The 17,772-nt window shown below is 34.3% G+C and overlaps 1 protein-coding gene across 2 annotated transcripts; it reads right to left on the bottom strand.

Annotated features, from left to right (window-relative positions):
* Positions 1-363: 363 nt before the first annotated feature.
* Positions 364-16,649, bottom strand: LOC110731343 (phosphomannomutase/phosphoglucomutase-like). 2 transcript variants are annotated; one of them, XM_021911196.1, is made up of 18 exons: positions 16,365-16,649; positions 15,114-15,338; positions 14,829-14,895; positions 12,123-12,306; positions 8,981-9,033; positions 7,577-7,665; positions 7,205-7,441; positions 6,369-6,433; positions 3,621-3,681; positions 3,431-3,548; positions 3,282-3,363; positions 3,102-3,174; positions 2,931-2,992; positions 2,478-2,573; positions 2,237-2,391; positions 2,053-2,149; positions 870-947; positions 364-792 (listed from the first exon to the last, which is right to left on the bottom strand). In XM_021911196.1, exons 1-18 carry the CDS (start codon positions 16,369-16,371, stop codon positions 682-684), a joined length of 1,860 nt encoding a protein of 619 aa, XP_021766888.1. In that variant the 5' UTR covers positions 16,372-16,649; the 3' UTR covers positions 364-681. The 2 variants fall into 2 exon arrangements, with proteins under 2 accessions (XP_021766888.1, XP_021766896.1); XM_021911204.1 differs by lacking the exon at positions 15,114-15,338 and having other exon boundaries at positions 16,365-16,645.
* Positions 16,650-17,772: the final 1,123 nt, after the last annotated feature.

The following is a 17,772-nucleotide window of genomic DNA, read 5'->3' as shown; positions in this document are numbered from 1 at the left end:
CTATTGTAGTAGAAATGATTGTCATCTTCACCATTTCTTCAGATCGCGTTCAAGTGTTCAACACTAAAGACCGCAGAAATGGTGACCTAACCTAACCAATCCCCTGTGAAGGCCAGTAAAGCATGTAGATGTTTCAGAATTCCCTGGCAGTCTCTACGATTTAGCATTTTAGCCTGACCACTTGGTTTTCTACTGGGATGTAGAATGACCCCAGTTTTGCTGCCTATTTCCAGGCAGAGTTTGAGCCATGGTGTGTTCGGGTTTTGGTATTATAGTCTTCACCATCTACCACCTTTGGTGATGATTTCAACAAGACTCAAAAATGAGCAGACTGTCGTGATAAAACATGTGTACTCCTTGCCATTTCAAAAATTCTCAAAGAAATTGGGATATCATTAACTTCTCAATTTTTATATCTCAAAACTTCAAATTTGTCAAAATTTACAACCTGATACAAGAAGTAATAAGTTTATGAAATTGTTAACCTATGCTTGCCTTCCCATGTTTACCTTACTCTGAAATTTTCAATTGTTCAAATCCTTGTACCTCTGGGGTAATTTCTTCCCTTTTTTCGCAAGCAAATAGGCACCATGATCAGTATTCAGAATACAGCTCTCAGAAGCTGGAGTCCAAGAGACCACCAATGTAGTGCCTGGGAGGAACATCCTCAGCAGAGTAAACTCAATTGCCATGGATTAACTTATCCAATGATGATGTATCCAAAGCTCGAAACTCTCTGACAGCTTCATGCACAACAAGAGCAAGTTTCACTGCTGCATCGTTGCTTGGTGCCTACAATAATCCTTCATTTATAAACAGCATATTTAACAATATTAATGGGTGCCTCAAAAAGTAAATATTTTATCTACCTCAATGTTAAGTGGTAGAACAGGATCATGAAGTGAGAGTCGTAACAGAAACCAGCCACCAAAACCAGAAACTCTAACCTGTTCATGAGAGAAAACACAAGTTTGGTAAATATTCCTGTACAGTGAGGGGTATAGAAAAGATTGCTTTGCATAAACCTAAATACTTCTTACTTATTGGACATTAAAGATATTAATGATTTGATTTGTGCATTGGAAAACACGGCTAAGTAAACATATCAGCTAAAAAGAAACGGAGGAAGTAGTACATATAAAAAAAGAAAGAAAAACAAAATAGAATCGAAAAGGATAAACTTGTAAAATCCAGACCATAAGAACCTCCAAAATTTCCTCAGATCATCTGTATCAGACGACATCCAGACAGTACAGAGAAGAAAATAATTTATATGATTCTCTCTGATCCACATTGTAAACTTACTTATACTGTTATATGGATACTGTGTAGGGACATTCAACATTGCATTGGAAGCCTAAAACAGCAATTAATTTGGGTCAAATAAAATAAACTGAATGACAATATAGATTGGGGGAGTAGAAGGCTAGAAGCTAAACTGGGAATATATCTCAATATTAGTTGACGAAGACAGTCCAACCGTATCTATAAAAATACTAGTTGAGACTATTTATTTTTTGTGAAATTCAGCTTTCAAAAGACCATTCCTGATTGCTTATATGAAAAAGTCATCCATGTGATTTCTTTTACTATTCCATGGACAAAAACAAGCACTATGCTCTTGAAAAGTAAAGACTATACACTATACATTGTCAATAGAATTTATTCAAATTTATTTATATATTAGTAGCAGCAAAGGGGAATACTTAAGGATATTACATCCAGCATTTGTCCAACATATGCTATGTGAGCAATTTAATTCATTGTATCCATGGATACAAGTAGTTTATTTTATTTTCAAGCATACATTGCTGGAAACCAACTAGAGGTCTAGAGTGGCATGCTAACATTGCTAAGAAAGAAATAGCATTTGATAGTTACAACTTAAAATGCCACCAGCACAGAGAGATTCAGGAAGAGATAGCATTTGATAGTAAGCGAACTCTCATATGAGGTTAAATTAAAGAAGTGAAGGCAGAAAAAAATACTTGATATGGAGCCTGTTTATGACTAAGATATCATTCATGTGGATGATGCTAGTAGAAAACTTACGCCTTCATAGTTAACTGGGGCCTTTATGAGCTTAGGATCTGAATCCACTACATTTTCCAAGTGCTTCAGCACAGCCTCTCCATAGTCCCGAAAGGATCTGCCCATATGTATTGATAATAGGTCATGACATGAAACCCAATTCAAAGTGAGCAGATGCTAAGCAAGTCAAGGCACCATTGCTCACCCTCCTTTCAGATCTACATGATTCTGATCAATTTTCAATCTCAATTCAGTAGTAACAGCTGCTTCTTGCAGGCCTTCCACCAAATCAGTCAACACTTTGCTGCCCCCTTTAATTCCTGATGCCCTGGCAGAAGCAAGCTTATTTAGGAGCTTAACCTGCAAAAGGCATACTTTACTTACAGAATAAACGAATCCAGAACGAAAAGCAAAAAGGGAAGGCAGTAATAAGAGAAATTGCCTACCATGAGGTAAGCTCCATCATCAAGCCAGTGATTTTCTTTGAGGGCACCATGCCCACTGGTCTCAATGGCCAAATGTGACTCTTCTCCAATAGAGTTCTATCAAGAAGAAACTATAAGTTCAGTATGTATTTATGCTAGAAAAATGATGTTCCATATCTGATCCAATGCCACAAATGAGGAGAACATGGATTGTATTACATGGTTCAAGATCTATACCGACTGAAATGTGTACTAGAATAACTTACAAAGAAAAGGAAATCAAAGTTCAAGCTCTAATATGTAACAAAAACATATGCAATATATGCAAACCTAATGACAGGAATCAAGGAAACATATGGTTTAAAAAAAAAAAAAAAGTTCAACATGGACAAATGAAATGATAAAATATAGTACCATTTTCTATGTATATTTGCTAGCCTCAAAAAACTATCGAATGATAAACATAAATATTACCAGCCGAATAGCTTCATCGATTACGTTTTTATACCCTCTTTTGAACCTGTGATGCTTTCCTCCTATTCATACAAAGTCAATAACAAGTCCTCAGAGTATATACCAATAAAGAAAACCAAATCAAGTCCAATGTGGAACATTAAGTTGATCGATTGTTGGACATGAACTCACCAAGTTTCTTTTCAATAAATAGAGTAAGACCATCTGAAGTCACACTGTCGGTGACAATTGTTGTCCCTGGATGCTAATGTAGGTATATTGTAGGAAAACAAACAAAGTTAGAAGCTCCTTCTACTTAACAATACACTCCGTATAAAACAGAAATTGATACGCGAAAGCAGAAATTCTTACTTCTTCAAGGACTATTGCAGAAATTAGAGCAATCAAACGATTTCGATTGAGCTCGCTGCCAGTAGAATCTACAGCAGCAGACCTATAAAAGGAAAATATCATAAATAAACACAATAAACCGCAAGAACATGTCACAAGAAAACTATTACCTATCCACATCGGTATCGAAAATGATGCCCAAGTCTGCTTCGTTATCAAGAACTGCCTCAGTGATTGCTCTCATTGCAGCCTTATCTTCTGGGTTTGGGATATGATTAGGAAACATACCTAAAGCAAATAAAACTAGTTAGAAAAGCATCAGGAACCTCGCTTGAACAAGTCAGCAATACCATGAATTACCATCTGGCTCCAAGAATTGACTGCCGCTAGTGACAGCACCCAAAGGCTCAAGCACCTTGTCCTAGAAGTAATTCAAAAGAATACCAAGCCTTAATATTAGATATGAAAATCCTATTCAGAGTAGATGTTGCAGAATCAACACATCACATTGACAAAAACATAGCCACTATTACGGTTTATTACCCAGCCCGACTTCATTTCACAAGAAAAGGTCATCGGTATTATTATAGAAAAATTGGAAAATAAAAAAGCTTTCACAACTAATTTTCGTATAATATTCTCTCCTTACTATGATAAATATTAGCAGAAATCATCATTGGGGATCCAACAAATTTTATCATAAGGTAATCCAATAAGAAACTCGTTTCTCATAATTTTTTGATACTTAAGTAAAATCTTCTAAATCTATGATATAAAGGTGTAACATGATTTGTTTCGCCAATATTTTTCAATGATATCGAAAAAAGGAAATAATGTAATTCCAAAAGGTGCACTAGTGTTTTTGAATTTTCAAATTGACAGAGAAGGCGTTTTCATATAAAAGAAAAAGAAATAGTTTCAAAAGATTGCAAATTCGCAATCTGAAATAAACCTCTATAATATAACAAGTACGTGATACTCTGCAACTCTTTATGATTTATCCACATGTTCTACTGAAAAGAATACTTGGAATTTAAAGCCTTGTTTGGTTCCTAGAATCAACTTATGCAAGTTACAAACTATTGAAGTCAAACTTCTTATACAAAACTTGGAATTTCGAATCCATTAACAATGATTAGTTTATAACATTGAAAGTATAATAGATGAAAAAATGCATATAACTACCTCCCTCCTCAAATAATTGTCGTGTATTAATATATACTATTTTGATCAGTCCCCAAATAATTGTGGTGTTACCTTGAATGGAAAATCTTTCTCACCCATTATCTAACCCATATGATTTGGGCTCCACCACCAAGTATCGCACACTCACTCTCTTTCTTCATACCACATGTGATATGAGACCTTCCACTAACCTTTTCCCCCTCAAACAAAATTTTTAAATCTTATTTTTTCACTATCTTCCAAAAAAACCTAGACAAACCAAATATCTACTCTTAATATGCATGCTCAAGCCTAAGAGGACGATGATATAACAACAAAAGAGAGTATTTAGTTAGATAGATATCATGAAATTTCATGTTCCCCATATAGATAATTTCCTATGAGACATGGGATGTTGCTTAGTAGGCGGGGTTAAATCAATGTAAGTTTCCATGAACAATTTATAGCATCAACTTCCATAGAAGGCAATTCTACAAAGCATACATTATTAATGCCTTAAAAATTGATATTCTTGTGGAAGTTTCATTTCCAAAACTTAACAATTTCTATTAAAAGCTGATCTTGTTGAGCCAAACAATGCAACTTACAGAAGAGAAAAAAGAAAATTTGTAAGATAGGGAGGTTAAACTTCTCCTAAAGTTCAATGTGATTCCTTTTTTTTTCCAGGAACTTCCAATTTCCATGACAGCTAACTAAATATGTAGAAAGATAGATGCCAAGTGCCAATACACAAGGTCAATATATCGAATATCCCACACATGAAGACTTAACAAAAGTGGTTTCTCCCTCCTACCTTCCTGTTTCGAGGGGTATTGTCTGGTGGGTCCAATTTACTTTCTCCTCTTACCTCCATTACTGACTTTATGGCTACCGCCCACCAGTGATCATCAGTACAAAGTCGATAACTTGGCTGTTTTGGTCACATCACATTGAAGAACAGTAGCCCCTATGTATGTATTGTTGTGAATGGTCTTTTTTAATACAAAAGTATGTTTATTAATCCAAGACTTAAATCTCAAAAATCTTATAATTGTAAAGACAAAGTGTTGTAGAGCCTAATCCTCCCTGAGACCCACCCATTAACAGGATAGTATCCCATGTAGGATTGTTACAGCATAGTAAAGGCCTTCTGAACCGAATCAGAGTACCAGAGACTATCTAATAAGGGAAGGCAATAACAAAGCTAGCTTCCTAAACTGTATACCAAAGAGCTCCTTATGCTGGCAAGGAAAAGATTGAAGGGAAAGCATTGGTTAAGCCGATGGACCTCAGTCATCTCCAGTGAAAACTAATGGGAAAGGTTACTGAGCAGATGAGTATCAAGAAATCAGGGACACCATGCCTTTTTCAAATTCATTGTTAATTATCAAGATGAATCAAAACAACAACACCGCATCATTTAGATTTATCAAATTGATAGAGAGAAGTTAGAGACTCTGCAGGTTACTGTATTGTGACATGAAGGGAAAAATCAAGCCTCGTTTATAACCCATCTTAATAAGGTAGATCATACAAGCCACGCAAAGATCTTGAGCATTATCGTGAAGAAGAGAGCATATGATACAATAATATGAAGTGGGAAATATTTTTCCAAGCACTGAGCTTGGGAATGATGATAGGTAATTATATCCTCAGATCAAATTCAAAATAAATGAAGGTAAACAGTACAAGTATAGACAATAGAATATAGTTGATGTCACTTGTTAGTCTAACAAAAGAAGAGTACTTTAAAGTTTAAAAAAAGAATAGAAGACAAAGTAAAATTTCTAGAGCACAGACATGTTTCATGTTGTTCCCAGATTTTGACATTAAGATACAAGTAGAGAAGAAGACACAGTTTCAAGTTTCAATATAGACAAATAGATAATGGTCAAAATGGATGTTTAGTCAAGAATGGATACTGCAAAACAAAAGAATACTTACAACAAAAAAGCCTCCAGCTCCATTGCCAGCATCAACAACTATATGAAAGCCCTCTAGAGGCTTCTCTGATATAAGGAATAAAAAGGAATGAGAATAAGCAATTTAAAGAAGAAACAGATGACAGCAGAAAATGACAACATTCATATCTTTGCTGGTCTTATATTAGAATATCAAACATTTCCGAAGAAAAAAAAGAAGTCCAAGGTTCTAACTTATAAGGAGATACTAAGAAGGCAGATATGAGCTCTTTTCACAACAAATCACCTAAAAATAGATATTCTACTCTCTACACTTAAAATAGTTTTGTTATAACACCCATAATTTGGAGTGAAATTGCCATGACCTACTTGATATATAAAAGAAAATGAAGAAATAATTTTAAGGAATTCATCACATGTGCTTAGTTTAATCAGTCGAAGATGTTGATGCTATTGTTGCTCATCTAACTCTAAAAGTTAAGGCTTTAAAACTCTTGGTGGAAAGTGGAATAATTAGTTTTTCTAAAGAAAAAAAAAAAAAAAAAAAAAAAAAAAGTCATAAAATGCGTCACTGTGGCTTGTCTGTAATAAAAATTAATTATTAATAAACAAAAATTTAAAAGGACAATTTTAGGTATACGATACTATCAGTACTGTCCGCGGGCATCATTATGGTTATATTGGTTATCGAGTACCTGACCTGATAACATTATTGTTTTGGGTACCTACCCATGTTCAGCCCTAGTTATTAGATCTGCTCTGCATAAATAACTGATACACACAAACGCAGACACACACACACACAAACTGTACACACACACACATGAAGAATTTGAGACACAGAAGTTGCAAGATCACCTATATTTCCAGCTGCTTTGCGAACGGCATGCACAAGATCAGATGCATAGATAGACATGTAATCTACACTTCTAACAGATGCAGAAGATGTTCCCTGTGATTCTTGGAGACCATCATCAGTTACTTTATTGTATATATCAGAAGCACGCTCCAGAATATCCTTGATGTCTGCTTTACCAAGACCTCCAGCATTGGTAAAAAATTTGAATCCATTTCTGTTGTAAGGAAGATGACTAGCTGATATGATAAGGCACTAGTTCAGTATGCGGCTATAGTAACTGGATCAGTACTACTTCCAACTTTCCAAGTTCCCACACTATACCAGCGAAATTATAAATCATTTATGCCATTAACATAAAAATGATTGACTACCTGTTATCATGATAGCTCCATCAACTGGACACCTAATCTCCTCATTTTCAGTGAGAGTGCTATTAAACATTGCAGGTGTGGAAGCTAGCCTGCATGTAATATCTGAAGTTTGTCAAAAAGGCTCATTACAAATCATTAAACAGAACCAAGTGTGCACATGAGTATGTGAAAAACCTAAATTTCCATACACGGATTCCAATTCAAGAAACAGGAAGGGAAAGAAGATAGCTACCTATCTGATTAATTGGTCAATAAGGATAACATAATGTCTTTATACAATGAGATAAGGATATTTTAAGACTTGCATTATATATGAACTATCATATTCATGGCTTTAACTTATGTCCAAGACCTTTTAAATCTAAGTATACACCCTGAGAAACAAGCAATTGTTTACAACAAACAAAAGTTGTGAGTCATCAATATTATACGAAGTAATTGACTGCTTCATTCCCACATCACCTAATTACAATACAGAGGAGTATATTAACTTCTCAATAGTCTTTTATTTATAAAGACAGGATATCAAAATGATTAATCTATTTCATACAGGGAAAAAGATTAAGGCTACGTTTGGTTGAACGAAAGACATTTTTAACTGAAAACAACTTTTTATGGAATTGGTTTTCCAAGGGAAGATGCAACTGAATATCAGTATTCCTTTGTTTGGTTCCTTTAAAGAAAAGATAGAGAATGGAAAAGGAGGAACACAGGGGAAGGAATGAAAACAAGAAGTAGAGGAAGGTGAGGTTTTTTTTCGAGGAGATTGTGGCATTCCTTCTTTACGAAAGGAAAATCTTTTCCATCCTTGATAAACCAGTTTTTTACCCAACAAAAGCTAAATTTAAAGCTTCACAAACCAACAAGATTACTTAGGTGGAAAATTGTTCGTTGAGCATTGAAACTGATCATATCAGGTAAAAAATAAGTTTAACCAATTTGTAAGAACTATAATTGCCAATGCATTAAACCAGGCTCCTGAATATTTATGTGTTCATCAATTCCTCAATACTCATTGACAGCATGATAACTAAAATAAAAAAAGAAAGAGAACTGTCATTTAACCACTAAAAACTAACATTCCTCCTGCCCACAAATAATCTTCCTATTAGGATTGGGCATGCATAAGGAGTGATGATATGAGAGAGAAAATTAGTGGTGCGGTCCACATCACATGGATTAAGTGTGAACTCTATCCATTTAAAGCAACATGAAGATTTTTTGTGGAAAGGAATACAGGAAGAATATTTGTGGACGGAAGGAGTAACAGTGCTAGACATGTCCAGCTGCATAAAACAGGAATATTACCAATTTTGAAATTAAAAAATAGGTGAGAAGGCAATCTAGTCTAGCATAAACAAATATTGTAATGAAAGCAAAATAAGATGAATAGAGACAGCTTACCCAAAGTGCAAAACATTGACACCAGAACTCATCAGGCCTCGAGACACAGCATCCTAACAATAGAATTTCGATAATTTATTATCAGCTGAAGTGCAAATGGAAGGCTGAAATTGCTCTACAATTTTGTGGAGAGAAAGCCATACTTCATAATATGGGATACAGCATTTAGTATAGGAATACAGGGTTTGTAAGGAAAATTCAACATATTAAAATGCAGCAGGAAGCAACTCAGAAAAATAATGTCGTTAAAGAACAGTATATCATCATTGCTTAAAAAAGACATTTAGGGGGGGGGGGGGTATAAAATGTCAAAGATAACTCACAGGAAACTTATCATTTGAAATCTAAACTGACAAAGATAAGCACATATGTCAGTCACATTAAATTTCTTAAGCAAAAGATGCGTCAAAATTACATTTTTCTGAACAAGGAAGCTGTATCAAATTAAAATTCAGCAAAAACCTGGAGGCCTGTATAGGCTGCATTGAATTGGCAACTAATGATAGAACGAAAGCATGGACTATTACTACTTCACCTGTGTATTTTATGTTCTGATGCAACTTAATCTGTCAACCATTAATTTTGTTTGTGCATAATCTGAGAGTATGGAGTAGTGCTCATCAGCATTTTTATAGACCATTACAATTTAATCAAAAGGCTGAAGGAGAAAAATGGGAAAAATAGGGTAAAAAGGGGGGAAATATGAAAAACGTGAGAAATTATCCTAAATATAAGAAAACATTGTGAAAAATATTGGGATGGGAATTTCACACTTTGGGATCTCCTAGGGATCCCATGGGGTCATGGAGAGCTCGTTTTTCAGGTTTGGGGCTTGTTATGAATTGGGCATGGGGCATTGTGGGATGGTGGTGGTGCTGGTGCATGGGTTATTTGTTTTGGAGATGAGGGGCATTGAATACAACTACACAAGCTTGTGTTTATAAGAAAATTATTTTATTTATAAAATTTTATATTAATTTATGTAATTTATTTGATAAAATAGGTAAAAATAGGGAAAAACAAATGAAATGATTTTCATCCATACTGATTTACCAACCATGAAGTTCCATAATATCCCTTTTTGGATTCTTTTACAAAGACTTAATTATGAACAATGGTAAACAACCAAAATCAACAAAGGTGGGAGGGTGTAATAACCTAGTGATGTATTATCGACACCTTACTAGGATCTCGAATGCCTAGTTGGTGATTATAACAATCTCTTGCAGCTATACCACTATAACAAATATTCGAGATAGCCATATTATTGAACCAAATATCATTATTAAGACAATGTAAACCTAGTGGTAGGATGGTTATGGACCCAAACCAACTTTTATAACCCCATGAGACAACACCCCCCCCCCACCCCCCAAAAAAAAAAAAAAAAAAAACACACACACACATCCGGTAATAAAGTTTTCCTAAATTGTTTGAAAGCATGGATAACATCCTTCAATTTTAAATATTTTTTTACTTTTCAAGGCGAAAAGGAAGGAGGACAAATTTCTTCTCATGGAGCCCACAAAAACTTGTTTGAACTACCTACTCTGAGTCTTTGACTCTTAGCTATCCGTTTAGCCACTTAAGGACAAGCCTCCCATTATAATTTCCCTAAACACTATGCTTTTATGGGAACAACTAGTGGGCAAATATGGTTCCAAACAACATTTTTTGACTTTAGGATGCATACCCCACCATCACTAGAGTTTCTACAACGCCTCTCAAAATCTGCGACATTGTGTCAGATTTTGTGGATTATAGCCTTCAAATTTAGTCTCCGCACAACTTTTTTTTGGACACATGGTTATTCATCGAGGTGCAAAACCTCAGGAGGCCTATATGGTGTTTGGAGCCACCTAATTCATGTCTTGGCCCATGATTATGCAGCACTCATAATCAAGTCTTATGATGTCTTAAGTACGCCTTGCCTTGCCTTGCCTCTTCTCTTCTCTTGCTCTTTTCTTGGCTTGGCTCTACTTCATGTCATGCCTCTCCGAAAATGCCCTTAAGGCGAGGTGTTTTTCTGCGTTGTCCTAGTGCTCATGCTTTTTGCCCATACCCCATGCTCAAGGAGGGGCCCATGTAATTTAGACTTTGCCCACAAACTTAGTAATTGTTTTAGCAACCAAGGCACGCTCCTACCCTTGTTTAGCCAAATATAAGTGTTTATAGGGAATAGGTGGAGGATGAATCGAATACACATATGTTTAAATCTTAGTAGTTAGGAATCAAACTCACTATGACACTAACAATACCCTGTCGCGTATTTAAGGCATCTATAAAAGAAGTCAACCTTCCACTCGATTATATAATTATACTTCTAAGGCAGTTGACTTAGCCTCCGACACATGCTCTTAGGGACCAAAGCCCCTATAATGGGCGCATGCGGCCATGTGCCCACATGGTAGCTTTGCGCCACTAGCTTTACAACCAAATGCGATAACCAACTTTGTGAATCAACAATTCCTCTCATACTAGGTTGATTTATCATGGAGACACTAGTTGGGTAATAAGATTTAAACCAAGCTTATGTTCCCAATTGGTGGGTGAAAAATCCAACAATTAGTGAATTTGGCTTCAGAATAATAGGAAGAGATGACATCGATGGATCAAAAACATCGTTATAGTGGTAAATTTCTAGACACCTCTAGCTTTAAATTCAAAAAATCTAAAGGATGAGGCCACACTATCTCGGTTTCCTTTGGCATTGTAATCCTTATCAAGTAGGACATGATAAAAAATCTAGAACCGGAAATGCGTCCTCCATGAGCCTTTTCCTGGGAGTATGACAACATTTCTCTACTAGTCATTATTAAGGTGGCTTTTGGGGCATAGCTTCACATTCAAGATGATATTTCTATAAACAATTCAAAGACCAATCATAAAATTTAACAATGTTGTCAGGAAAGAGAGTTTCTCTTAAACTTTGACACTCGTTATTATCAAACATACTCAGCAAACTTTTGATACTCATGTGTTGTACCATAATCAAAAGACTCCATACCAATAGAGAGACAAGTAGTCAAATACATTTTGCAAGATTTTCAGCATCTTTTTAAAACAGACAATTGCTTAATTGTTCTTATGAGACTTAAAGAAGGTAATTACAATATATTTATTTAAAAATCCAGTAATTTACCTGAAGCATTGATGCTGAAATTCGAGAATCATGACCAATGGAAACGCTCATGGGTGTAGACGCATCAACTTTCTTTTTATCAGAAAGCCATGCAGCAAATGCAGCAGCTATTGCCTCTGATACTGGGTCTGTAAGTGTAACAGGTTCGCCATCAACACCAGCAACAGCAACCCCTCGGATATCACTGTATCAAAAACGAAAACACATGTACAGAACCAAAATTTTAGTTTTGACGAAAAATTACAAAGTCCCCACTCCGGCAGTAAAATCAAACACATTAGTAAAACAAATGCTGCCATTTTTATAAATAAAAGATGAGTAATGGTTGTTGATTAGCAAACCATAAGTTGGTCATTAATAAAAATGCACCTTTCAAATTAGTTTATATTTTAACCAAAACTAATTCAAGTGACAACATCTACAAAATATATCTCCAGACTCCAAAGCATGATAACCCCAATTCCCTGAAGCAATTGACTGCAATCTATACTTTGATCTTCTACAAACAACCATTTATCTTTCTGGTCCTTGTCTTTTAGTTTTCCATTATGCTGATAAAAGAAAGAAGTGCAGGCAGTACAAGATACAGAAATTTTGTGCTCAGCCAATTCTGTTTACTAGGATAGAGAAGTTATTTGGCAACAAAATGATTACAAAATGCTTTCCTTTAATCACATTTACTATAAAGGAAGATCACGTGCAAATGAGTTTCTTTAACTTCATTGGTCTAATATATCCAGAACAATCAACAATGATCATTGTCTTCGAAGCTTATATTGGAAAAGTACTAGTTCCGAATTACATTACATTGACAAAGAAAAAATTAGAACATCAGATACAGATTACTAAAAGTTAAGACAAGCTGTCCTGCTAGCAACAGGAACAGCTTAGCCCAGTATCCTTGAATTTCCCAAACTAACTGCTAAAAGCCCCGCTACCAAAGCCCACAAAAATGCTAGATAAGTTATTCTATCCCAAAGCATTTTACTAGTTAGCAGAGGTTAGCACAATTCCTGAGAAAAATATAAGCATCCTGCACTTATAAGGGCTAGAGAATCACCATAAAAAGCTTTAGTCCACCACATCTTCTTTTTCATTCTTCTAAAGCCCACAAATCAAAGTGGCATCAATTCAAAATCACAAGAGAGAAACTCCAACACTCCTTATGGACAGGAAAAGGCCACCTCCAAATACTAGGCAGGCATGGGCCTTTATCGGTTCCCGAGGCCTGAATTTAGAAATATGGAGGGAAAACTTCGGGAGGTCGTGACTTTGCTCCTATGTTCCAATCGGGCCGATTTTATTTTATTTGTTCAAATTGGGTGTCCCAACAAGATCTATGCAATGCAAACCCCCTTTGCCCAAGTAAAAATTTGAAAAAGGGCCTCTAATTGGGGAATTGGAATTTTGCCATCTACATCCCAAAGGAAAGGGGTATAATTGTAAATTTATCTATTTTAATTAAGGATACTTATGTCTTCACCAATAAAAAAAAAATTAAGGATACTTATGTAACTGGCCGTCTCCCAAAAATATAAACATAAAAATCGTTAAAAGTCTTAAAATCTATTATGGTTTCAAATATAGGTTATTGTGAGAATATTTAATATACAAATTTACCTTGATGGAATGAGCCTACAACATACACTGATGTTATGCTCTTTTGTATAAGATTGCAGGTGTAATTAGTATGTTGAATAAGACTGCTACAACCTATTAGCTACTATTGTTTCTCTTCAATACTTAGCCTTTACCCTTTTACAAGATTTAGTGTTTGCACTGCTTATATTAATCCTCAAATAATTAAAGATAGACTACTACATCATTGGATAAGCTAATAACAAATTAAGCTAGCATTCAACAATATGCCATATTGTTACAGTATATCTATACTCATTATAACACCAATATTTAACTTCTGATACTATCCACTAACCTCTATTACAGTTCCACAACTTAACATTGTCTCATTTAGTCTCAATTTCCCAATACTTCTATATCTATATAAATAAATGATCAAGATATGAAAGAAAAACCAATTTGACACATAAAAAAATATTAAAGAATATAAAATATAAAAGAACCATCAAGCACTACCTCCCAAAAATGTGAATTTGCAACCAGTTTGTAGGTATGAAATCTAATAGAGTAATATTAAGGGTAACATTGTACCTTGTTGTAAACCCTAATTGTTTATTATATATATAGTGCCAGGGCTAAAGTCTTTCAGTTGCTTGCTTAGAACTAATTGTTAAATCTGGTTTCATCAGGATGTGAAGTATGACATCAAGGTGTGATACCATGATGAATGAAAGGATATTGGACATGAAAAAGTTTAATTCTGGTATAGCTTGTCAAGCTACACGCAAAATGCACCATATATTACAAAAACTCATGCTAGCAAGATAATTATCAATAATTTCTGAATTTGATCAAAAATTGACTATTAAAAAATGTACTTAAAGAAGAAAAAATAAGCTCAAGGGTCCGAACAAGCTACCAGATAAGCATATGAAAGTTTTCTATTTCAAAGTTGTTCACCTTCAAAATATATACAAGGAACCATACACCTCAAATATGCAAAGCCACGAATATAAACAATCACATCATATAAGAAGTTGAAAAGTATAAAATTTCTTAACTGCATTTCAAGTAGACTGATAAGTCGGAAGAATACAGCCCAAATGATGCATAATGTTCTCTTACCTGCCATTTTGAAGTTTGAGAAAGTCACTCTTTCCTAGGGATCGAACTGCTGCGGAAGATGAAGCAGCTGCAAGTGCATAACAACATGTGAATCTAGATGAAGTACAAGTAATTTTAGTCTTCAAAAGCAAGAAAGCAGCCAAAAAAAAATTAGAAAAAAATAATATGGTAATAAAATAGAACAAGTCAAACAATAACAAGAAAAAACACAAAAAACAAAAAAGATTGCCAGAGCGCTATGGTAGCACTAGATAGCAATCTTGGTAATGAGAGTCTAGAACAGACCATTGCAGCAAATACTTCCTCGACTAACAAAATTGTTCTGATACATTGACAAAGTGCGCAACTGCATGGCCAATATACCATTCCATGCTGACTTCCTTCCCTTTAATGGAAGGAAGTTGCGCAAGTTTGAAGTAAAAGAGTCTCTGCTGCATTGGCTATGGAATTGTCTATTTTGTTGGCAGTGGTGTGCTACAGAAACATTTTGAAAAATCTTCCCTGACACCGCTGCATGAAAATTTACAATTCGTATCAGAATTAGAACTCTAAACCTTTGACAATGACTGTGGCAGGTTCTTTGTTTTCTAAGTTATTCTTAAATAGGTATATGTTATGAGCTTGACATGCCTTGTGGGATTTTGTCTATTATCAGATTGAGCCAGAGATGGTTATAAAACATTACGAATCCAGTAGAAGAGGAGATTGAACAGTTGATTGCTACAAACAAGAAAATTCCCACAAGAATCAAGTGTACCAGATTATACGTTAAAGGTGCCAATTCCGTTAACACCGAAATCAGTTTCCACATTGAATTAATTCCATTCCTGTGCAGTCAAAGTGCAGAGAAATGAACCATAAGCGATTTAGATTTCTGTCTATTATCCTCCTTGTTTTGTTCTCCTCATTTTAGCTAACCATCACAAGCATACTTTTTTCTTATTATAATATGGCAGCAGATAATATAATTAAACTCAATATCAAATCACAAATAAACTCTTATGAGTCCCATCTGACTATATTATAAAAACACCCGCAAGCAAAATACGATTTCCATCCTACACTCAGGTGTAAGTCGTGTAACCGTTCAATTTTACACCCTCTCATATATAAAATCACGGCTGCACGACACATCCAAAACTAGCTCATTTGAAGCACATCAATGACGAAATTAATACTAACCCATCAACATTAACAACACAACTCCCCTAATAAGCTATTAGCCTGGATTCAAAACAAGGTAATTATTTTATCTACTCGGCATTGTCAGACCATTTGATCCAATTATTCTTTTACATATAAAAAAAATAAAAGCATAATTCAATCATCACAAAATTGTAAGCTATAAATTCCACAATGTTAAAATAACAAACACATAATTTGCAATAGCAATAATACTAATATACACTATAACATCACCATTGCAAAAGAATTTGAGAGTAAATTCAAATTAAAAATTAGAAACTACAAATTCCCAAAAAAAAAAAAAAAAAAAATAATAATAATAATAATAATATTGAAAATCAGCAAAATCACCTGCCATGGTGGTGGGAATATATCGAGTGTAGAGAAGATAGAAAATGATAATCACGAAACTATTTCTGAAGATTAATTCTTCGTTTAATTGAATTTACTAAGTTTTTCTATCGCAATCGATTGAAAATTTGGTGAGATGAGGAAGAAGAGAAGGTGGTGGAAGAAAGTGGAGAAAAGAGGAGAGAGAATATTGAGGAGTTGGTGGAGCTTTCTGTGTAAAGTGCACAAATGCGATATCTGAATCATTTGTTTTTTTTTCTTAACATTAAAATTTGCTGGGAACATTGCTCGGTAAATTATCAATTAGGCGTTGGCCAAATGGTTAAGATTGCGGGTTCATTTAGTTCACTTTATTTTTGCTTATTTGATTTGATTTGATCTGATCTGATTTGGTATGATCTAATCTAGTTGTTAAATTTGACCAAATTTTTCCTTATATGTCCGATAATCTATAAAGAACAAGGTAAGAAGCGCACACAATGCGTGCACAAAGTTATAAAAATTGTTTTAAATAGGATATTGTTTGATTGGAAAGTACATCTTTGAGAAACAAAGAAAAAAAATTCATTAACACGATATCTTAGCAGTGATATCCTGATGAATTTTTTTATATTTTTTTATTTTTGGTAACTGTCAATTTTATTGGTGCATTAAAATCAACTGCTTGTTTAACGTGGAATAGTAGTTATGATAGAACAATTATTTTATTAAAATAAAATTTAATTTTTAATTGTGAATAGGAGAGGTAATTGTAAAAATTGAAAAGGGCAATTCGGGGATAGTGAAATTTATCACCCAAAAGGCTCTTTCTCTTATATATTACTACAGATAATGGGATCTTGTTAAATTTATAATAATGTATATTTTATTAATATATAATTTTCATAATTGTTTTCATTATGAAATAAAGATATTAAGCGATAAAGTCACACATAAAACGATAATGTGTGGTGGAACTTATTTTTCCTGAAATAAGTAAAAATAAGATGAACTAAACATGACATGAGTGTACATAAAAAAACATGTTTTATGCTCGCAGCCTCACATTATATTTATAGCTAGCCATATATGCACCCGAATCGTACACAACCTCTGCTACAACTCTGATATTTTTTAGACAATTATTGTTTCATGACTCACACCTCCAGTCCTCCATTGTCTTCTTTATAGCTTTTCAAACATGTTGAAGATTAGAGCTTCTCAGTTATTTGTAATCTCATTTTCTGGAGGTCTTGTATGATATTATATGAAAATTCTTGATTATTCTTTTACATGAGTAATTTTATTAGTGGTATTTGAGCCGATATAACTTTATCTAATCTTATGTAAAATAAACGTTAATATAAGTAAAAAAAAAGTGTATATGAATAGTGTAAAAGTTAATTTGAGGCATTTATATTGAAACATG

Source organism: Chenopodium quinoa, unplaced genomic scaffold, assembly GCF_001683475.1.
Source record: "Chenopodium quinoa cultivar QQ74 unplaced genomic scaffold, ASM168347v1, whole genome shotgun sequence".
NCBI lineage: Eukaryota > Viridiplantae > Streptophyta > Magnoliopsida > Caryophyllales > Amaranthaceae > Chenopodium > Chenopodium quinoa.
This window is presented reverse-complemented; position numbering and strand designations above follow the sequence as displayed.

Bases quoted from the DNA above. Each gene is read 5' to 3' on its own strand.
- LOC110731343 (XM_021911196.1), bottom strand. The intron at 3,549-3,620 runs GTAATTCATGGT...TATTTGCTTTAG, and splicing joins TCAATTCTTGGAGCCAGATG to GTATGTTTCCTAATCATATC. The intron at 2,392-2,477 runs GTAGGCAATTTC...TGCCTTTTGCAG, and splicing joins ATGATGGAGCTTACCTCATG to GTTAAGCTCCTAAATAAGCT.